The sequence below is a fragment of the Sciurus carolinensis genome, chromosome 1, assembly GCF_902686445.1.
Source record: "Sciurus carolinensis chromosome 1, mSciCar1.2, whole genome shotgun sequence".
Taxonomy (NCBI): Eukaryota; Metazoa; Chordata; class Mammalia; order Rodentia; family Sciuridae; genus Sciurus; species Sciurus carolinensis.
The window spans coordinates 165,332,099-165,355,898 of NC_062213.1; the positions used below are offsets into that span (position 1 = coordinate 165,332,099).

General features: G+C 37.9%; 1 protein-coding gene across 3 annotated transcripts in view; it reads left to right on the forward strand.

Annotated features, from left to right (window-relative positions):
- Window positions 1-356: 356 nt before the first annotated feature.
- Usp24 (ubiquitin specific peptidase 24) overlaps window positions 357-23,800 on the forward strand; it is a 140,202-nt gene continuing 116,758 nt past the window's right edge. For all 3 annotated transcript variants that reach the window (XM_047538442.1, XM_047538426.1, XM_047538437.1), the window contains exon 1: window positions 357-813. In XM_047538442.1, coding sequence (XP_047394398.1) covers window positions 493-813 — 321 coding nt within the window. In that variant the 5' untranslated portion in view covers window positions 357-492. The remainder of the gene's footprint in view (window positions 814-23,800) is intronic.

Genomic DNA, 23,800 nt, shown 5'->3' on the forward strand with positions numbered 1-23,800 from the left:
TGTTGCCGGAGAAAGGGGCGGGCGGAGGCGACGGCGGCGGACCCTCCCTCGCCTCTGGTCCGGCCGCCCGGCAGCCGTTTCACCCTCCACACGCTCCGCGGCAGGGCTCCTCCCTCCGCTCCTTTATTAAAAACAACAACAACAACAAACAGCCTCCGCCACCCCGCGCCTGGGAAGAGCAGGGCGACCGCGGCTCGTGCCGCTTCCGGGAGCGGAGGCGCGGCCGCGCGCCGGGAGGAGGAGCAGGCCAACATGGCGGCGCGCAGGGCTGGGCCGGGCCACCGCCGCGCCTGAGCGCCCCACCGCCCCGGCTCGGCTCGCGGCGCCCACGCCCGCACCCAACCTGGCCCGGCGGCTGCGAAGCACGCGGGGCAGGAGCTCAGGGGCCCTCTCGGGCGCGGGGGCGGCGCGGAGGGAGCGCCGCGCGGCCCGCCAGGCCCGGGACCCGCAGCTTCGCCGCTCGCCGGCCGGCGCGGCCCGGAGGCCCGAGCCATGGAATCGGAGGAGGAGCAGCACATGACCACGCTTCTGTGCATGGGCTTTTCGGACCCCGCCACCATCCGCAAGGCCTTACGCCTGGCCAAGAACGACATCAACGAGGCCGTGGCGCTGCTCACCAACGAGCGGCCGGGCCTCGACTACGGCGGCTACGAGCCCATGGACAGCGGCGGCGGCCCCAGCCCGGGGCCTGCCGGGGTCCCGCGGGGCGACGGCGGCGGGGACAGCGGCGGCGGCCCCTCCCGCGGCGGGAGCACCGGAGGCGGGGGCGGCTTCGACCCCCCGCCCGCCTACCACGAGGTCGTGGACGCGGAGGTGAGGAGGGCGCCCCTGATCCCCGCGGGAGAGGCCGCCGGGCTGGAGTCCCGTGGGGAGGGGACACACCCCGCCGGGCTTGCGTGGGGAGGGAGCATTCGGCGGGGACTGTAGTGGGAGTGGGTGTATACCGACTGAGAATAGAGCCCCGGCTTCAGTCGGGCGGGCGGTGAATTGGGGTCAGGTGGAGAGAGGGACTCCGGGGGGAGGAGTCCGAAGGGGAGTTCGGGGGATGTAGAGCAGGGTAGCCTTCGCGGTGGGGAGGGGTCTCCTAGGCTTCAGGCTCCGCACGCCCACGCAGTGGGCAGGGTTCGAGCTGGGAACCAGGGTGCAGAGCTCGCCCGCGGTACGGGAGCATGACATTGGCCTGGAGCCTGAGATCGGAAGGACTGGCGTATCTAGTCCGAAATGGGTACTGGTAGACCAGGTTGGGTCCCAGATTTTGTGGCACCAGGTTGCAGTGAAGGATTGCGTGAAGCACCGGTTCAGAGTCAGAGAAAAGGTGGGATGGGCCAACCAGGGTAGTAGCCTGTCTTTGCTAGGGTCAGAGGAGGGCTGTTGGGGTTAGTTGGGGGTTTTTAGCCAAGGGTTGGGAGGAGAGGACATTGAGCAGGGTCTAAAATGAACAGGGACTGGGCAGGAGCCAGGAACGACAGGAATTGATAAAAAGTCGGGAGGAGGCTCAGCTGTAATAAGGTATGGGTTGAAGGAATACGGTTTTACTAAGGTCATGTAGGTATTAAGGGGTGTAATGGGGATTGGACTGAGAATGTTAAGGGATGAGAGCTGGGAAGGGACCAGGCAGTAAAATTGGGCTGAAATTGGATCATGAAACTGGGACCCAGCCTGGATAGGGGGAGTACTGGTCACAGGTAACGTCAGAAATGAGGGGAAACTAGACTGGGTAAGGAGAGAGTGATACGCAGAGGGGCAGGGCAGGGGTGAGGGGCGGGAGATAGGAGTGAGGAGTCTGTTGAGAAGGGACTCTCAGCTAGTGGCCTTGCTCAGGATTTTTGAGTGGAGAAAACTAGGCCTTTTAAATTTGGGATGTGACCAAAGAACATGGGAGATGACAGACTTGTACTAAAATAAGGGAAAACAACAAGAAGCAGCAGTACTTACGATTAATTACTTTGCAGAAAAACGGCAGCTCATGGCAGGAAATTTGTTTAGATTCATTGAACCAGGAGATCTCCTTGACCTGACCACTCAAAAACACAGACCTCAAGTTAGGGGGCTTATGTTTTTAGACAAGAAAATGAATATGGATAATTCTTAATGGAGTTAAGTCTTCTAAAGCATTTTTCCTGAGTAATATTATGTCCTTTTGCAGCAGTTGCTCAGGCTGAAGGTGGCACTTGGGAAAAGAAGGCAGTTCAAAAAGACCCAGGTTTCTGCACAAGATTTCTTTGGTTTTCAGACATTGACACATTTGTTCCATGGCCCTGTTACCCAGAACTCAGCTGTGCCATTGACTAGTATGTGAAAGTAAAGATTTATTTCTAGTTTGGGAATTTTAAAAAATTTCTGTTAAGTAACTACTTAAGTCACTTTAAGAAATTAGTTTCTCATTGCCAGTCCCTACCACCCCTTCCAGTTTTGACCCAGCTTTGAAATCAAGAAGCAAAACAATGCTTTTTCTGAAGGCGTTTGCATAGTTCTACAAAGTTCAGTGTTTCCTTGTTATGGAAGAGATTTTATTTTAGTTTTTGGTCACAATTTCCTGTGATTTAAAATCAAATTAAATTATAATACTTGGTGGTATGTTAACATTAGCTTACTGTCTGTACATTTAAGACTTACAATTAACAGGGTTGGCTTTTGTCGTCTTGTCAGGTGAATAACTGACTGAGGAATTTGCAGTCAGGTAAAATCTAGAGACTCTTTTTGAAGCAGTATCAGTTTTTCTTTTCCCCTTGACCTGTAGATTTGACTTAGGGGAGGCTGCACTATTTACTTCTGAGAGTGGAAGAGAGCTGGTGATTGGGACTGCCTTGCCCCTGGCAGACCTACAGGGTGATAGGCACATGGGAGCCTTGTGAGAATATTTAATCCAAAGTTTGCTTCTGTGGTTTAAAAAATCTTCAGGCCTGCCACCTTGCTGCTTGTCTGTTCTTGCTGTAGAGAGTAGGAAATTGAGGCTTTTGATTCTGGAAAATCTAATAGAATTGTTTATGGATGTCTGTAGCAGGTCAGCTCTGTATTAGGTGCTTTATCTATTTTATTAATCCTCAGCGAAATATTACTATTTTAGTTAGTAGCAAAACTTGGATTTGAACCTAGGTCTCTCTCACATCAAAAGCCATTGTGCTTGCCACTGTGCTCAACTTATGGTTTAGGTCTGAATTTATTTGGTAGCAGTATAGATAACAAGGAAAAATGGAAAAGAGGCAAGCTTTGCTGTTACTTCGCAAGTCTAGAAATGATGTGGTGAGCACCTAATCAAGGCATCAGGGCTTGAATAATGGGTGGAATGAAAGGAGAATCAGGTTTTTTTAGAGCAGAAAATTAGAAATTAATAATTAGTTCAGCTCCCTTGTTTTACTAATACAGCCTTTCAGACCCCAAAGGGGAAGTGGCTTGTCTCTAGAGTCAGCTAATAGAAGAGGTGGGGCTAGAACTCAGGCCTGTGCTTTTCCTATCAGCTGCCAAGAACAAGATGTAGTAATGAGTTAAAGGGAAAGAAGAAAAGAGAAGGGTAAAAAAGTGAGTGAAGATTGTCAGCTAAATTTTATTTCTAAAAATTAGTACTTTATTTAAAATTATATGTATTTCTCTTTTATATGTATGACATTTCAGTTTCAGTGTGTTCTTAAAAATGTGTGAGAATATATAGAATGAAATCTAATTGGTTAAAAAGAAAAAAATACAATTCAGTCGTATAGTGTGTGCTTAGCATGCATGAGGCCCTGGGTTTGATCCCCAGCACCACACATACTGAGAAATGATTTGGTTTATTTATATTTGTAGTGTGGGAACAGCAGTGATTCTTACATTCAGTAAACATTCAATGCCTTCCATGACCCAGGGGCAGGGAATAGAGTGTCGAATAGAACATAGAGTTTACATTCTAGTAGATCTTAGTCTAAGGCTCTCATTTTACAAGAGGTGACTTCTCAAGGTCATATGAATTAGGGAAATCAGTTTAGTAATTCAGGGCCACACTATAATTAGGATTTGGCTTAAAAATCATAATTTGAAAAAGTAAAAGAAGTTAATTTCTGTTTCAGTAGAGCAAGAAGATTGCATTTGGAGAGACCTAGATATCTACAAAACACATGGAACTGCATAAAAAGCCACCTTTTTAATAGCTTCCAATTAAGTAAAGCATCACAGAAAAGCTGTGTTTGGTTCTTACTAGAACTGTTGAATTTTGATATAGTTCTTGATCTCTCTCGTGTCTCAATTGGACTTTGAGAATCTCTCTGATTTTGATTTTGAATAGCATTACTTCAGGGCCATTCTGTGACAGATAGGAATCTGTTCTATTATTACCAAGAGTGAGACCTCACAGCTGCTCTAAATAACTGCTCCTGATCTTAAAGCCCCACTGTCAGAACTCATCACTCCTTCCTTGTGGCTAATGGAAACCCCTCTGGCCACTACTAAGTGCTACCTACCCACCTGGTTCTTCTCTCCAGAGCCCTGAAGTTGGTCCTTGTAATCCTGACCAGGGTGTTAGTGGAAATCTGAAGCAGGTATCCCGGGAATCTTATAAAACTTTAATAATTATGAAACGTACCTTATTTGTGCATGTATATGTATATGTTTATATGTGTATGTGTGCGTTTGTGTATGTGTGTGTGTGTGTGTGTGTGTGTATATATATCACAGAAGTTTAAATCACATTAAGTTAATAGGTCTTCGATTTACCCCATTTCTACCCTCCCCTCCCCCCTTTGGTAGAAAGTGGAAGTTATATATGAGGTTTATATTAAAATTCATCTTCTGAAATTAGTAACAATCTTAGTGTATTTGATAAAACATCAAATGAGCAAATTTTAGTTAATCATTAGTGATTTGAAATTTGAATACATAACCTGTCATTTGTAATTTACCTGATTTAGTAAATTAAAAAAATATTTAAAGGGTTTTTTTGTTTGTTTGTTTGTTTGTTTTGGTACTGGGGATTTAACCATGGAGCAATTTACCACTGATCTACATTCCCCAACCTTTTATTTTGAGACAGTCTCACTAAGTTGCTGAGGCTGACCTTGAATTTGCAATCCTCCTGTCTCAGCCTCCCAAGTTGCTAGGATTACAGGCATGTGTCTGGCTCTGTTTAAAGGCTTTGAGTAAAAAATAATAATAATAATAATTCCTCAACTCATTTGAAAGTAGGTGAAAAAAATAGGAAATCTGAAAGATGAATCAACAGCTGGACATAATGACTCACACCTGTAATCCCAGCAGTTTACAAGGCTGAGGCAGGAAGATAGAAAGTTCAAAGCCAGCCTCAGCAATTTATTGAGACCCTGTCTCAAAATAAAAAGGGCTGGAATGTGGCTGTGGTTAAGTGCCTCTGGGTTCAATCCCTGGTACAAAAAAAAAAAAAAAAAAAAAATCAACATAACTAGTTTTTGAAATAAGAATTTCTCTGTGATTGTTATATGTATCTCCTTTGGGAATTAGGACTGTGAGTTCATTTAAGGGTTGAATTCTCACCTTGTAATTACCTGATTATTATTTGCTTTTAGAATGAAGGTAATGAAGGAAGTACCTTTTGTATGTCTTAAGTGCTTGATTCTAGTGAAATCATTGTAGATTGTGATAGCTTTATATAGCATAATATTGGAAGCCTAAATTTTGAAACCATTTTTAATACTGGAAAAGTAAATATTGTAATGCCTTAATAATCTAAGAAGATAATAGGAAAATATGTGCGTGTACTTACATATGTGTATGACCACTGCCCAGAAAGCAAAGGACATTCATTTGATTCTGAATATGAAAGTTAAATTTTTTCATTTTTTTAATAAGAAAGTATTAAAAAGAAAAAAAAGAGAGAAAGTATTAGAAAGATCTAGTAGAATCCTTCAAATCTAGAGTTCAGTTTTCCAGGAAACTTTTCATATTTGGAATACCAAAGAGAAATAAGTAAAATATAAATAAATAATCACTTCAAATACCCCCATAAATGTAATGTAATGCATTTTACTTGTTTCTGTTTGAACTTCATTTATCTATATATGTATTTTGTGGTAATGGGGATTGAACCCAGGGTGCTTTGCCACTTAGCTACATTCCCAGCCTTCTTTATTTTTTGTTGTGACACACAGTCTCCCTAAATTGAGGCATCCTTGAACTTGAGATCCTCCTGCCTCAGCCTCTGGAGTTTCTGGGATTACAGTCTTGCTCCATAGAGCTCCGCTAATTTTTTAAACTTTTATTTGTAAAGACAGTTCAAATAAATTTTCATAGTAGGTTTCCTGTCAAATTAGAAGGGCTTTGTGGTAGTCCAAACATGAGGTGATGAGCTCTTGGAGGCAGCATCTTTGGCAATATTAAGAAGTGACAGTAGTAGCTCAGAGATAAAGGAGTCTGGGAAACTTTAAAGCAAGCTAACTGATTTGTATAGGTTTGAAACAGCTTTTTGTGTGTCATAGCCCTTAGAGGATAACTGTATTTTTAATGATGTCACAACCAAGAAAACATTACACTGTGCTCTGTTTAAGAAGGGTCAGGAATGTGTAATATATTTTAGCAAGATTTTAGTTTTTTAAAAACAGAGAACTTTGGATGCATAAAGAAACAAACTTCAGACACCTAGAGAATTCAAATATGGGGATAGTTCAGTCTGAGAAGACCATTAAGAAAGTTGAGCTTCATTTTCAGAAGAGTAAATGTGTTTTTTCTCTTTCCTCCCCTTCCTGTAGGGAGTTTTAGTTTCTTTAATCCTGTATTTCTCATTTTCATATTTATTGAGGGAGTTTTTATTGTTTAGTAGTGTCATGAATTTCAGTCACAATTGACTTATAAACCTTTTTTGTTAAGTTCATGTTGATAGTAAGTGACAATGTCCATGGCGAGTTTTTGGCAAAGTATTTTTATAACCATTTTGTTTTTGTGTTGTTTTCAGGTTTACTTCTTTGTCCAACAGTGAGAAATCTGGCTTCTACCATTAATGGCTTACGTTTTTTATTTCTCCTTATGTGTTTGTTGAGTGTGAAGGAAATAGAATCTACTTGTAGAGATGCTTACCTTAAGCCAGCTAAAGGAATATATAACTGTAGAATTGAATTGTTTTTATTTGTTCCAAAGGAAAGAGCAAACATAATTAAGGCATTTTTTTTTTTCAAAATTAACCATCACAAATCCAGTCTTTTTTTTTTTTTTTTTTTTTTTGATAGACCTTTATTTTATTCATTTATTTATATGAAGTCTGAGAATGGAACCTAGTGCCTTACATATGCTAGGCAAGCGCTCTACCACTGAGCCACAACCCAGCCCAAGGCAAAATTTTATTGTGGTAGTCCTTTCAGAAATGAGAATGCCTCAGCCCTGGGGCAGCGGTCTTTGGAACCTTTTCCTAGGACCTAGTGGAAGACTTGATTGTCCTCTTAGAGATGAGTAGTTCCTCAGGTGCTCAACAGTTGGAATTAAGCTTCATTGTTCCAACACATTGTCCCTTCCTGTAGTATCCATCCAGTTACTGAATTGTGAAAAGTATCTTATAAAGCAGTAATTTAATAAACAGTGTGATCAGTGTGATTAATTGCATTTTTTATCAGTAGGTTTCCAAAATGCTATTAGTCTTTTTTTTTTTTTTCCTGCTGTTAGTCTTTTCCAGAAAGGCTTGTTGGTTAGATATTTTGTTGCCAAGACTGGTTTCTGCTTAGTGTGCTTTTAGATCCCAGCTTTTCATGAACAGGTCAACATTTTTTTCGCTTTTTCTCTTTTCCATTTCTCACTCTGTATTGTCGATTTGGGTTGAAAATTGAGTTGTTTTGAAACCTGTGCTTGAAAATCTATAGTGAAGCATTTTAGTAGTGATTTAAAATGTATTTCAGCTCCTAGAAAATATGAAGATATTCTATACTGTAAATGGCAGCACCCACTGTCATTGGTCTCAGTTACTCGAGACTCCTCTTTTTCTTCCTGAACTACCTTCCAATTCTTACCCTAAGTAGCTTTCCTGCCCCTTCCCAGACTCCTCTGGTTTTGTTCATGTCCATTTTTTTTAGTCTTTCAGATGCAACTCAGTGACCCCAGAGTAATCTCCTGAAAACACAAACTTTAACATGGGATGACTTTTGATCACAGATGTTTGGTTCCATATCTCCTATAGGTAAAATCTGAACTCTACTTTAGGGTCTCTAACCCATCTGGCCTCATCTCCCACCTTCCTGTTCTGTAGTCCCCCTTGCAGGTTAGGTGCAGTCACTTCTCCAGTCTTGCTTCTCTCCTCAGCTTCTTACCCACCTGGCTAAGGCTGATTCATTCTTCAGGGTTAGCACAAGTGCCACTTCTCTTTAAGGAACACTTATCTCACAGGACTACATTTCCCCACTGCATTTTGCATATACACTGATTAAAACAATGATGCCATTTAGGTTTAACAAAAGGTATTTAAGTATCTTCCCAGTAGACTTGAGACAGAACTATTTCTTTTATCTTTTTTTCTCTTGTACTCCTGACTTTTGTTTGGGTAGAGAGATGACCAAGTGGATGGGTGGCAACAGAATCTTGAATGAAACAGAAAGTCAAATGGTATTTGAAGGAGTAGTATTCCAGGGATTTGGGAGATTCTGTTCAGGGTTCTGTTGCTTGCTAGCTGTGTTATGGGGCAAGTCAATTTAACTTTCTGATCCTCAGTTTTCTCCTCTATAAAGTGGGCATTTTAGATTGTGGCTCATTTTTTTCATTAACCCTTTTGAGAAATTAAAAACTATGGGACCAGTCATATGGATATGGTTTAAAATAAGCTGATGTTAAAATATTAATACTGTTATTTTGGCATGATGAAACTACATTCTTATGAATTTTAAAAGCTTTCTTACGAGTTTTTAAGAAATATTATAAGCTTTGTTAAATACATATTAAATAACAAACCACAGATTCAGGTGGTTGCCTATTAAAATGGGAGTAGTTAAAAAGACAATATTGCATAATTCTTAGATTTTTGCATAGACTTCAAAATTACTTGAAGTTGTTGGTGAGAAAAATTATTAAGATTTATTTATTTATTAGTCTAACTGAAGCATGGGGGAAAGAGTTTACTGCTTCCTAGTACATATTTGGGAGTTTTCTTTTAGAAATCTAGAATTCATATTTGATTATCTAGTTATTTTATAGTTTGTTTTTTGGTGCTGGGGATTGAAGCCAGGAGCACTTTAAAATTGAACTACATCCCTAGTCTTTTTGAGACATGGCCTTACTTAAGTTTGCTTAATTTGAGCTTGAACTTGCAATCCTCTTGCCTCAACCTCCTGAGTTGCTGGAAGTACAGGTGTATACCACTGTGCCCAGTGTTATTTAATAGTGTCTAGGTATTTCTGACTAAGAAAACTGAGAAGTTATGATTTAGCAGGACTTGGCAAATTTGAGTCACAGTGTAATCTAAGGGCACTTTTAGTTAGTTGTTCTTCCTGCACTTATGCTGTGTGCTCCCCCTTGCCTCCCCAATATCTCACAGCATTTTGCCTTGTTATATATGACTGCAGTGTGTTTTGATTGACCTTTGGTGTATCTTCCAGCCTTTGAAAACTCCCAGAAATCTGAGACTCTGTTTTGAAAACATCTCTCTTTAGAGGTTTTGTTTTTGTTTGGTCCAGTACAGATGTACACTAGGCTAACCACAGCCTTCCCTTGATACCTGTGTTCCTATGACCTGCAGTGGTGGTATAGTGGCGTTGTTGGGCTCTTGTTAGCGCCCCCCCCCCCCCCACTTGAAGAGTCAATACTCACTTGACTCTTCCTTTCATGTCTGTTTGAACATTTTGGGACAACTATTTCTGTTATCTTTATTAAAGGAAAATTGAAGAGTTCCCAAATAAAAACTCTAGATTTATATCGAGTAATGGTTTATATCAAATTCCAGTAGTAACAACAGTATACTGAAAACTTCAGAGCATCAGAATAGTTAATCGCCTGTTTAACAAACTAGCCATTCATTGTTTTTTTTTATTTTTTATTTTTTATTGGGAACTTACTGTGTGCTGGGCACTGAGGTAGATGTCCAGAGTAAATGCATTGATGGGCAAATCAGATGCATCCTTTTCCTGTTGTAGCCTTGAGGCTGGTAGTTTTCTTTTGCCCTAAATCTAATTATAGTATTTGATTTCAGTAACTAGAACCCTTGAAAAGTTGTGGGTTAAATGTGAAATAGTCTATCAGAAACATGTGGGTAGTGCCTCAAGAATTTTTTGTAATGTAATTTGATCTAAAGTGGTGTCCATTGCCAAGAAACCAAGTGATGATTTTTTCCAAGTAGTGTTTTTTTTAGTGATGTGAAATGTCCAGAATTTGTAATTATTTGCTGTTAGATGTTTAATATTTATAAGTTGATATTCTCTCAACCTCTCTTTTAATAATGGTGCTAGCCTTTTCAGTGAAGTTTTGGGGTTTTTGTTGTTGTTGTTGTAAAAGTGTAACTGTATAATCTTTTCCCAGAATAGGAAAGTACTCTAGAAACTAGTCTTATTTTAGGCTAAAAATCTCTTATGACTTTTGATAATTAAAAAAAATATATTTTAAAACTAGAGGAATCTTGGAAATTTTTGAAAGACTTCAGATGATGGAAATGGCAACAACTCTGTAAATGGAAATCGTCTGGGATTAGTAACATTAGGAATCCTTAGTTTATTATTAGTTTATTTTGTCTTTTGTGGTTAACTCTATATTGGACTGTGCTAAGTAATACTTTGAAAATGATAGTAATTTTTATTTTGTGAAATTTACTTCTCATGATATGGCCCTCATTTTTAAATGTTTTGATGAATTACAGTAGTAACAGATCCTCCTTTATTTCCCTAAAGTGACAAAGTATATTGAGAAAATGTCACATATCTGTTGGGCAACCAGTATTGTTGAATCTCAGTGTTTAAATTATCCCAGCCAAATATTTGTATTTTGTACAATAAAAACAATTGATTCATTTTGTATATAGATACACACACACACACACACACACACACACACACAAATGCATGTAAAGATGTCAAATGTATTGACATCTTTAGCTGATAACAAGCAAGTTCTGTTTCCTTTTTTTACTCTGAATTTTATGTATTTGAAATGTGTCTGTGGAAAAAATTCTAAGCATTTGTTAAGAAGAATCAAAGTTCAGAAATGATGCAGAGTGACCTTGGATTCACCCAGTTCATAGTGATTATAATCTGGGAGGATATTAAGGCTACTTAGTAAGATATACTCTATAGACAAAAAAATTTACCTGCAAAGTGATTATATTTCCAGCCATTTCCTCTCCTTTGTCCAGTAAACAAAAAGTTCTAACTTTAAGAATTAAAATTAAAGATTTGTTTCAGAGCTGGAAGAGACCATGGCATCTTGGGGTGTTAAGTCTTGTCAGTGGGTGCTGAGGGTCTTGACTCTTGGCTCATTAGCAAAGTCAGCAAGGGAATCCAGCCTTCTGCCTTCCAGATGTGTTTTGTTTACTTTTCCACCCCTTCTTTCTGACCTGAGGAAGTCTTTGACTGAAGGTCATCTTTAATATATCCTTCCTCAGAAACTTTGTGTATTTTAATCATCACCATTCCTTTGCTAGCTGTAGTTTGAGTTGGGGGGGCATAGTTGCCGTTGAATCCTCCCCCTTTCTCATTCATCATTTTTTTACCTTTACAATTGTTCATAAGCTCATGAGGGTGGTAGAGGTGAGGAGGCAGAGCAGCCGCCATCACCTGTAAAGTGCTGGGTCAGGCTGTCCACTTAGCGTTCCTGGACAACTACCCCACTCACTGCCTGAGTCTGTGCACAGTTTGACATGGGTATTGAGTGCTTTAAAATACGCTTTGAGAGTTAGTTTACAAATCTCTTGAAATAAATAGCCTAATTTAATAATTGTTTCAGACATGACATACACTTTGTTTCCTTAAAATTGTCTTTTTGTTCTCTATGTATTAAACACAGTCATTTTCACAAATACCATCTGGGGTATATTATACACTTGCAGGTTTGAAATTAAACATCTTTAAAGTTATTATATTAAAACCAACACTTGGCCTAGATGTATATTTTAATGAGTGCAGAAATAAAACAGTATGTATCGATGAATCCTTGGAGAACACTTCTAAAAACTAGCCTTAAAATATGGCAAATCCTTCTATGAGTCCATATCTGTGCATGTGCCCCTTTTCCTATTTGGCATGCCCTCCTCTTTCCCCAACCCTTGCCATGTTGGACCCTAGGAGTTAATCCATAGCTCTATGTGGCATCAACTTGATCCTGCATTTTATCCTTTCTCTACAAAGTAGCTTTAACACATACTTGCATTGGCAGGGATGGGTTAAGAACATCTCCTTATTTCAATCCTGCAAGTCCCCTTAGACTCTAAAGGCTGACATGCCCGTGTGTACTGTTAATCACTTTGCTCCTGGTTTTCTCTTGGGGCTTGATGGAGCATAACCTTCCCATTATTTTACCTCCCATTTGTTCTCCCCTCCTCCTAGTTAGAAGTCCCTTGTTGAATTTGAGTAGAAACCCTTACATTACATAGCCTTTATTCCATTATATTGATTCTGTTCTGCTATTTGTCATCTTACTGAATTTGATTCCTTTGAGGGCTTGGTCTGGTTACCTGTGTTTTCCATAAAGTCCAAGGTAGCACTTGACATAGGAGATGCTAAGTTAAATGGATGAGTCAGTTCTGGTAAATATGTAGTTTGCATCATCATTGAGAAACAATATTTCTTCCATTTGTATATCAAATGTACAAAAAGCTAATCTTAAAGCTAATCTTGCCTAAAACCTTACACTGCAGGTTGAAGGTAACTTCTTTTTTGGTAGTCTATTAACATATTTTATTGTGATGTTTAGCATTAAAATTTGTGGAAAGGCACTTTAAAACAATTATTGCCATTGTCTTTATAATTGACTCAATTCTGGACATAACACATTAAATTTGAGCTTAGGTATTCTATACCCTTCCCTTTGCTTTATGTGTTTTCTTTAGCTCACAGAAAAATATTGCACACAAGAAAGAACATAATAGACACTTACAAGTCAAATGAATGAATCCTTTTTTAGTTTTTAGTAGGACCGTTTACCAGTCTGTTTCTATACAGCTTTGTTGCATGACTTAGTTGAGCTCTGGTTCAGTAAGGAGAAAATAATTTGCCAAGATTGTCATTTCTAATTAAAACAGGAATGAATTTTAGTGTTGCTTTTGTTTTAGATTGCCATATTTTTTGTTTCATTTATCTCTAAAATAATGATTATTGATGTTACTATTAATCCAGAGAGTGTATTTTGAAGTAAATCTGTTGACACACTTGATTTCCCCCTTCTCTTTTCTTACCCCAATATAAAAAGGTGTGGGGGGGAGTAGGAGGAGGAAAATTATTATAGCAGTATAATAACCATTAGTTCAACACTGAACAAATACTCAAATGTCTTTGACTCTTGTCTGACCTGGGAGAACCAACGTATAGCTCCTACTTTCAAGGAGGTCATAGTATTTCCTTCCTGAAGAGTTGGAAAGGAGGGCCAGCCCCAGATGAGATTACTTGTGTTGCTTTTTTAGAATTGCTGGTCCCTATAAGGTCTCTGGCTGTAGAAGGAGATTCTGACAGAGTGAAGAGAATTGAATAAAAGTACTAAGTAAAGTGTTTAGAAATAGCCAGCTGCAAATCCAAAGTTGGTATAATTTGATTTATATATTAGATGTATTTTCCCCAAGTTTTTATCTTGAATCATTTCCATCCTACTGAAAAGTTGGGGGAAAAAATACAATGAATACTTGCATACCCTTTCCCTTGATTCAACACTTAAGAGACATTCTGTCACATTTCTTTCTTTCCTCTGTCTCCAAAGACACACTTTTCTCCTGAAACTTTTGAAAATAAAATAAGATGCAAACATTATGACATTTGATTCCTAAATATTTCAGGATGTATCCTCTAAGGACAAAGATGTTTTTCTGCAAAACTACAGTCCTGTTTTCTCACCAAGGGGATTTCACGTTAATGCAATAAATATTTATTAATTAGTTCATATTTAGATTTTTCTAGTTGTATTAAAAATATTCCCTATTGCCTTTTTAAAAAATAATCCAGGATTGGATCAAAGATTATGTGTTGCATTTGATTATCACGTTTCTTTAATCTGTATTCTATAGTGATGTATCTTTTTAGTCTAGACATTGACATTGTTGAGAAGTTTAACCCAATTTTCTTATTGTCTTTTTTTAAAATTATGATTGAATCATTTTAAATACACAAGGAAGTATTATTTCCTGATAGGGTAGTAAGGAAAACTGAACAAAAATATTAACTTCTTTCATTTTATGATTTGTTTTCCCTTAGTAAGATTTAAATTTATTTATTTATTTATTTTATTTTTTATTTTTATTTTTTTGGTGCAGTACTGGGGGTGAAACCCAGGGGCCCTGTACCACTGAGCTACATCCCTGCCCTTTTTAAAATTTTACATTGAGACAAGATCTTTCTAAATTGCCCAGGCTGGCCTCAATCTTGCGATTCTCCTGCTTTGGCCTCTTGAGTTGCTGTATTTAAAGAGATGAGCCACTGCACCTGGCTTAAGATTGCGTTTTAAATAATTTTATTTTTATTTTTTATAGAATTTTAGCGTTTTTAGAGCCAGACTGGATCTTTGCTATATAGGTAAACATTTTCATTTTAAAGATGAAACTGAGGTATGATGATACAAAGTTTTGCATCTGGCAGTGTCTGGAGATCTTTTTGATTGTCACAACTAAAGGGATACTACTGCTACCTAGTACATAGAAACTAGGGATGCTGCTATACGTCTTGCAATGTACAGGACAGTCCCCTCAACAATTATCCAGCCTAAAATGTCAGCAGGCATGGTTCAGAACCCTCGATCTAAACTGCCCAGCTAATGATGGGACTTAAACCCACATTTCTTGACTTTCAGTTCTGTGTTCTTCCCACACACAAAAACTTCAGTGCCTTGCTTTCTTTCCCTTTCATTTCCCCACCTTCATCCTCCATGCTTTCACTTTGAATCTTCTTGTTAAGCTTGACCAATTATTCTGTGGCTATAAGGTTAAGGCAAGTTAGAACATACTGCTTAGTGGAGGCAAAAGAAGAAAAAGAAAAAGGGGTGTGTGTGCGGTGGTGGGGGTCTCCTGAAAATCAAAGGGAGATTAGTAGAAGAAAGGGACCAATGGGTTTTGGGAAGTGGAGAGGCAAGGGGGAAGTGCTGAGGAGTGATAGCGGCCAAATTATATTGTTCTGTTGTATATTGTGTGCATGTACAAGTATGTAACAACAGCTCCCATCAGTATGTACAACTAGAGTGCATTAATTAGAAAATGTGGGAAAGAACATTTCTTGAGAGAACATGAAGTATCTTTTTAAAAAGATGTTTTCAGAAATGCTTTCATTGAAATTCTACTCTTTTAAGTAAAATATTTGCAGAATAACCTTTTAAAGAGCCGTTTAGATAACCACAGGAGCACTTTACTTTTGTTTATTTGAAGTTAAGTTTACAGAGCATTTTCACATACATTATTTTATTCAGTGTTCACAAAACTCTTTGCAGTTAGCACACAGCAAATGGTATTCTCCTTTCACTAGGAAGTGAAGGTTCACAGAATAACATTCATCTAACCGTGGTCAGGTAGGTATTAACCATAATGACTTGGAGGCAGATTTCAGTTGAACTTTTGATCTGCAGTAAAAGGGAACGGACAGTCACAGAATGACCTAAGCGCTCAGTCACTAGATCTCTTTAAGCAGAGGTTCTGGGATATTGCTAGAGATGTTGTACAAGGGCTTTAGGTATCAAATAAAAGTGTAGACATTGGAATAGAATAGATAATTACAGCTCCTCCCATTGATAGGGTAATCTAATTGGGAAACCAAACTTGTAAATAAAAGAAGTTTAATAAAATTTTATTATTTAATGTTATGGGGATAGAAGTAAGTGTCTTAAAACATCCACATTCTCTGTAGGACCTGAGCATGTAGTTCTCTGTGCTGAGATCTCTTCCCCTTCGTTTTCATTCTGTGTTTAACATTCACTCATTCATTCACCATATGTTTATTGAGCACCTGCTCTGTGTCAGAGACTAGTACAGATTACACAACAAGCAAAAGGTTTGCCCCCATGGAGCTTATATCCTAGTGAGGGAGTCAGACAAGAAACCAGGTAAGTAAAATGTAGGCTGTCACATGTTTATAAGTACTATGGAAAGAATCAAGCAGGAAGGAAGGAAGAGTGTGCTAACCTGAGTGGGTGGTGTGACCAGAGCTGTTTTTTAAATAAATTATTCAGAGAAGGCTCCACTGAGAAAGTCATGTCTGAACAAAGGCCTGAAGAAGGTACGTTGTAGGAGGGAAGTGTGCTCTTAAATTAGATGTTGGCAAACCTGTCTGTAGAGGCTCAGTGGGCCATGTAGTCTTACAGCAATTCAGCTGTGCTGCTGTCATGTGAAAATAGCCATAGATGATATGTAAACAAATGAGTAGGTCTGTATTCCCTAATACTTTATTTAAAAAAAAAAAAAAAAAAAAGAATACCAGGCAGTAGACAGTACTTGGTCAATTTCTGTTAAGTGGAAGGAACGCCTGATGCAAAGACCTGGGTAGGAGCAGAGCTGGCATGCTTCAAGAGCAACAGGGAAAAAAGATCATTGGAATTCAATGGTGGATGGGGGGGCAGTCAGCTCCTTAACTGCTGATAACTTTTGGTTAGAATGAGGAAGGTACTGGAGGTTTTAAACAGGGAGATAACGTGATCTGGTAGGAAAGATTAGGAGTTTGTTTTGGGGCATGTTAATTTAAGAGGCCTCTTAGATATCCTAAATGCAGCTGTCAAAAAGGGAGTTGGATATATGCCTAGAGTCCGAAGAACAGGTCTACACTAGAAGTAAAATATGAATCCTTCAGCTTAGAGATAGTTTCTAAAACCAGTTGATCACACATTTTTAGCATGGGTAATGTCACTACTAAGGGGGGCAAAATTGGTTCTTGAGGGAGGGTAAAAAAAATCTTAGATATTGCAATGAATTACACCAGAGCTCAACCCTGTCCAACACTGTCTTATTCCTTACTCCTTAATTTCATGGGGAGTGGGGCCTTCAGAGAGAAAAAAATGTCTGAAAGGACTCTTTGGGGAGGTGATAATGAAAACCAGGTCAAAAACACTACAGTAGAGTAGACTCCATGAGCTCGGCAGTAGGGAGGTTAGGTGAAATAGAGGAAGGGTCTGACCTTGAAGGTTCTTCAGTGTTTAGACACTGGAAATGAGGGCCCAGCAAAAGGAGCCTGAGGAGTGGATAGAGTGGGGAGGACAGGTAAGGGCGCTGTCTGGAAACCAAGTAAAGGTAGTCTGTCAAGGATGAGGACTCTGTTTAACTGTGTTAAATGTTTCCGATGAGGCAGGTGAGCTGAGGACTGAGAATTAACCCCCTTGTGTAAGCCCTGTACATGTTGTTGTGAAGAAGTTGCATATTTCCTTGGGATTTGGCTTAAATATCTTTTCATGTACTAGGTTCCTTTGACCGTTTTTTCCTTAATTGTGATAAAACACATAGTTTATCTTTTCTTAATCTTTAGTAGCATTCAGTAGCATTGAATTTATTCACCTTGTTGTGAAAGGGTTTTCTAGAAGTTTTTTCTCTTGCAAAAATCTGAAACTCTGTATCCATTAAACATCTCATTTACCACTAACTCCACATCCTGACAACCACCTCCCTGTTTCCTTGAGTTTGTCTACTTTAAATACCTCATATAAGTGGAATCATACAGTATTTTGTGCTTTTGTGATTGACTATTTCATTTAGTGTGACATCGTCAAGCTGTGTTCATGTTGTAATATGTGACAGGATTTTCTTTTTAAATACTGAATAGATACCCTTATGTTCTTTCACAGCACTTTTAGAATAGCATCTTGCCTTTAAGAAGTTGTAATTTCTTATTTGTTTTCTTTCCTGATAGGGTATTTCCAAGCTCCGAAGGCAGAATGTGTTTGTCTTATTCATAAGTGTGTTCACAGCCTCTGGAAAATAGTGGGAATTTGTATAAAAATAGAAGACAGAATATCTTACTTTGCTTGAAGGAATCTTGAAAATTTTGCTGAAGAGATTGTACTTGAACTGGTTTTGAAGAAGTAGGAATTTATTAGGCTGAGAAAAGGGCCTTGTAAGCATTCAGCTGTGCATGGTTTCATGCCAGGATCTGTGTATGCAGAGGACTGAGAGATTCATATAACTGGAGGAAGGTGGTAGATGAGTGTGTGGAGGTGTGGCAGGAGGGGAAGGACCCTGCATGCCAGTGCAAAAGCTTGTTTTTATTCTCTCGGTACTGATAGGTAGCTGGGAGCAAATGGAGGTTTCCGAACAGGTGGGTGATGGGGTCAGGTGTGTGTGTGTGTGTGTGTGTGTGTGTGTGTGTGTGTGTGTGTGTTTGTTTTTTAAGGAAGATCACTCTAGTGGCAATTTGTCAGGAGAAGCACAGGTGGGGCAGTTGAGAGTGTTGCAGCAATCCAAGCCACACATATTGAAGTTCAACTAAAGCAGTGCTTGGCCAAGTGAGACTGTTGAGGAGAAATTTCAGAGATGGAATCATTGTGGCATGGTGTGATAACATAGGCAAGATAACACTATTTCAGATATTGGAAATATTAGAGAATAAACAGGTCAGAGAGGAAATTCTGAGTTACTTCTTTGTGGACGTTGACATCTGAAGTATCTTTAAGGCCCCAAAGTTACAGTCTAGCAAAGACAGAAGCTTTCACCTGAAGCTCGAATGGAGTCTGGCTTCTGTTTACTATTGTCTTCAGGCTATCGGGGTTCTCTTTGATCTCAGTATTACTCCCACAAACCAGGTACTACTATTTTCATTGAGGAAAATTCTTGCCCATAGAAAGATTCAGAAATCTTTATTTAAAGTCACACAACTAGCTAGTGGTGATGACAGAATCAGCATTTAGATAGATCTGTTGTGCAGGAACACAGAATAAAAGAAATTAAAGGACAACAAAATTTAAAATGAACACTGCCGGGTGCCATGGCATACACTCGTAATCCCAGTGACGTGGGAGGCTGAGGGAGAAGGATTGCAAGTTCAAAGGCAGCCTTAGCAACAGTGAGGCGCTAAGCAACTCAGTGAGACCCCATCTCTAAATAAAATACAAATAGGGCTGGGGATGTGCTCAGTGGTTGAGTGCCCCTGAATTCAATCTCCAGTGTACCCCCCCCCCAAAAAAAAAAAGCATGGACACTAATTGCCTGTGCTAGTAATCCCTTATCTCTGTAGAATGCTATATTAAGTTTTAGTGATTAAAAAATAGGGCTTTGGGAAAAATTTTAATTGGTAATTCTTTTATCTCCCTAAATCTTGGTTGTGGGTATATTGTATAAATTTTGTTTGTTGTAAAACATTTTGCCCCATTCTGGAGTGCTGCTTTTTGAGGCAATGCCATTCTGCCCAGTTTTGGAGGAATTGTATAATTAATATAGACTCTCAGATTTGAGGAAGTCTTAACTTAAATTTGTATTCCACTCTGAACAAGAGTGGTTATTGTTATTAGGTAACCATAAGAAATATGACTTTGAGTCAGTAACGTTACCTGAGCCTCAGTTTATTTGCTTATCCAAAAAATGAGGATGATAGTTTTTACTTCATGAAGTTTTGGGAAAAGTTAAATTGCAACACACACACACACATACACACAATTCTACAGTACCTGTCCATTGCCTGAAACAGTAACAAGGTACTTACTGGATATATTAGTTTTCCTTTGCCACCCACTCATTGTACTCTCATCTTAATTGTCCTAAGTCTCCTTTACCATCTCTCTCCTCCTTGCCATCTGTTAAAACTGAAAGTCCAACATAACTCCTGTCACTGGGGTTGTCCTGAGAAAATTGGGACTATAATTAACTACTTTTTTTGTTGCTGAGATCAATGATCTGTTAATACCCAAATCTTATATCCAAGTGAAAGAATAAATTCTTTATTTAAGATACCTTTGAATTACAAAGTAATATCTCATGAAAAGCTTAGTATTTAATATCCTGAATGCATGAATAATCAGCAAGGGTTAAAGTCAGGGACCTCAAGAAATGTCAACCTTTGTAGAATAGTTAGGAGATTATTTATTGTTTATAACATAGAATGAAAAGGCATTCCAGGAAAACAGTTTGCAAACTTGAGACACAGTGTGTTAATAGCTTGGGGACTGTACATTAATTTATCCGTCTTCTCTTCTTTTTCCAGGAAGTAGTATTTTAGGAATTATTTTTGCTAGTCCGAAATAACAAAAGGAATATCAGATCTGCATGTAACTGTTACTGAATTGGTTTGAAAAATATTTCATAAGGCTAACAATCTCAAGATTTAATGAAAGTTATTGTAAATTGTAACTTGGAATGAAATGTTCATGTTTTTCCTTAAGTATTTGACATATAGAGCTATTTTTTTTTTTTTTAACTAATAGACAAATCCTTTTAAAATCATCATGGAGAAATCAATTTGCCATCTTCATTTTTTATACATTGATCAGAAATTTACAAGTTCTTTGAGTACATTGTTGGCTAGTAGGATAGTTCAGTAATTGAGTTTAGTATTAAACTTTAAGCGACATTGTCAGTTTCTTATCCATTAATTCGTATTCTTTTCTTTATCTGAATTTGTGAAGTCAGTGAGCAGACAGGAACTTATCATTACTAACAAGCATGGGTACCGCCCAAAGTCCGTTTTACTTCTCTCAGCAAAGAAGGCTTAAATTTAATAATTCATCCTTATCAAGTTCAAGAGCAGTTTGTTGTCCTTTTAAAAACTCAGTGAAGATAGTTTTCTAAATAAATATTAAATTATATTGTTAACTATAAGTTTACATGATGATTTTTTTTGGTGGGGGAAGAGGGAGGTAAACCAGGGCTATAACTTGGCCTTTTAAAGTTTATATGCAGGTAAATATTTTTTGTGTTCTAAAAACCCAGTTAGAATAATGGCTATATTTAGGTTGGTTCATTTGCATTTTTCAAATAAGCTTGTTTCTGGATAATGGGTAGTGACATATATGAACATTTTAAATTATAATTTATAATGTAAAAGTTATGCAGAAAATATTATTGTCAAAATTACCTTTGTTAAATATAAAAATCTTTACTAAGTTTGGGAGAGGGTGATAATCACTATACAGAAATACTATACATACAATGCCAGCATTTATCAATTTCCCTTGAAAACTTCAGTTCCAATAACAGTGCTGTCTTGTTCTCACAAATAAGTAAATAATAAGCCTTAGACTAAACAGTTATCGAACAGATATAGTTTTAATCATTGCTGTTTGAATTCCTTGCATGTTCATGATGCTGTCAAGTATTATAGGAGTTATGAATTCCTTGTTTACATTTTCTTTTGTATTTATGGTCATACAAAAATTACATCTTCAGAAAATAGCCTAAAATACTGAAGATATATATAAGTATTTATTCAGCAATGTTATTTTAATTTTAGTCCTAAATTGGCCAATTCAGAAATCATAATTTAACACATTAACTCATCTGTATTACTTTTCTTGGATGACAATACACAAAACTTAGTGTTATTAGAAAGTTATTTTTAGTTAAAAGGGACATTCAAGAATTGTTAGCAAGGGCCTAGGATTGTAGCTCAGTGGTGGAGTGCTTGCCTAGCATATGTGAGGCACTGGATTCAATCCTCAGCACCACATAGAAATGGATGAAAAAAAGAAAAAAAGAATTGTTAGCAAGCTCATTTCTCTTCTGCCTTACCGTCAGAATTGTGCCTCTCTAATAAATGCTGGATTTATATAAATGTAAAATATTTTTTTAAAAAGCAACTTTTAAAATTTTACACAAAATTGATGGATAAGCAGTAAAGATTTTGCCAAAAAAGCTAAAAGTGTTAAGGTTTTGTTAATGAATATTCTTGAAAAGTAAAGTAGTACTGAGTTTGAAATATGACCTATACCTTTTGCCTCAAGTACCATTTACCTTGAACTACATCATATAACAAACCTGTGTACATATATTTGTAGCACTGCAGGTGCAGGAGGACTCTTAACCTGGTGTGCCCTTCACCCTTTCCCCCATTTCTGTACTTCCTCATTGTCTTCTTCTGTAAAGAATTGCATCTTTATCTCACTACTCTCCCCAGCATTAAGCCTCTTGTTTAGAATGTAGCAGAACTTTGATAAATATATTTCTAATCAATTTAGAATCAGTGATTATTAATGAGTACTTTTGTATCATTTGGATTTGACGTCTAATAAGAAAATAGTGTATTACATTCCAGAGTTTTTATTAAAAACCTAATATATTGTATGGTTTTTGGGAGCTGTTTTATGAGTGCTCATTTGCTCAATATGTGATTTTTGCCAAAAACAGGCTCAGGCTCTACTCCAAATGATGTCTCTGACTCAGAGTATTAAACCAACCTAAATATGGGTTCATATCACAAATTCCCCTTTTCTGTAATTCTCTGTGTTGGCAGCAACCTTTTCAAAATGTAATGCTGCTATGCCCTGTATCATTTATTGACTCTCAGGTATTACATGTCTTTCCTTCCCTCCATTTTTTTTTTTTTTTTTTTTTTTTTTTTTTGGGTGTAGTGAGGTGTTTCCTCCTTTTTAAGACCAAGAATATTAACTGCTTAGCAGGTAAATGTTACTTTTCCCTTGTCAAGTCTTAAGTATATTATTTTTTAAATTGCTGTTTGACTGTCTTAATGTTAATAGGTATTATATTTGTATTACGGGCTATTAAGTACAACTCTTGTGTTTTGAAATTCTTAGATATATTCATATATTCATATATATTTAATGACTAATTATTTTACTTATTTTTGTTAGTAACAGCTTTATTGAGATATAATTCACATATCATAAAATTCACCCTTAAGTGTTCATTCAGTGCACAGCTCTCATGACCATTTAATTTTAGAGTATTTTCATCACCCCATAAAGAGAGCTCATACCTGTCATACCCATTAGCAATTACTCTCCTCCCCATTCTCTGGCAATCACTAGTCTACGTTCTATGTCTATGGATTGCCTTTTCTGTGCATTTCATATAAGCAGAATTATACAGTATATGACCTTACACGTCTGGCTGCTGTAGCACATTTTTGAAGTTCGTTCGTGTTGTGGCATGTGTCTGTATTTCGTTAATTTTTAAGGCTAAATAATATTCTGTTGTGTGAATGAAACACGTTTTGTTTATCTAGCAATTGGTTTTGAAGAATGTTTTTGTTCCATCCACCTTTTGATTATTAACTATAGTGCTGCTGCAAACATCAGCAAGTTTTTGTGTGGTCATGTATTCATTTCTCTTAGGTGTATACCTTAGAGTAGAATTTGCTGTGTCTTTTGGTAACTATGATTCATCTTTGAGGAACTGCTAAATTGTCTTGTAAAGTGACTGTACCGTTTTATAATTCCACTAGCAATTTATAAAGATTCTAGTTAATCCACCTCATCAGTACTTGTTATTGTCTTTTTATTTATTTATTTATTTATTTTGCCATCCTATTGTTTGTGTGAAGTAATATCTTGAGGTGATTTTGATTTGCATTTTCCTACTGATTAATGATGCTGAGCATCTTTTCATCAACCACATATATACCTTTGGAGAAACATCAATTTAAATGCTTTGTCCATATTTTATGGAGTAGTTTGTGTTTTATTAATTGAGTTGTAAGAATTCTTTTATATTCTAGATTTTAAGTTTTATATTCTAGATTTGTTTTATATTCTAGATGCATGATTTACAAATACTGTCTCCCATTCTTTAGATTCTGTTTTCACTCTTGTGACCTTTGATGCACAAACATTTAAATTTTGATGACCTTCA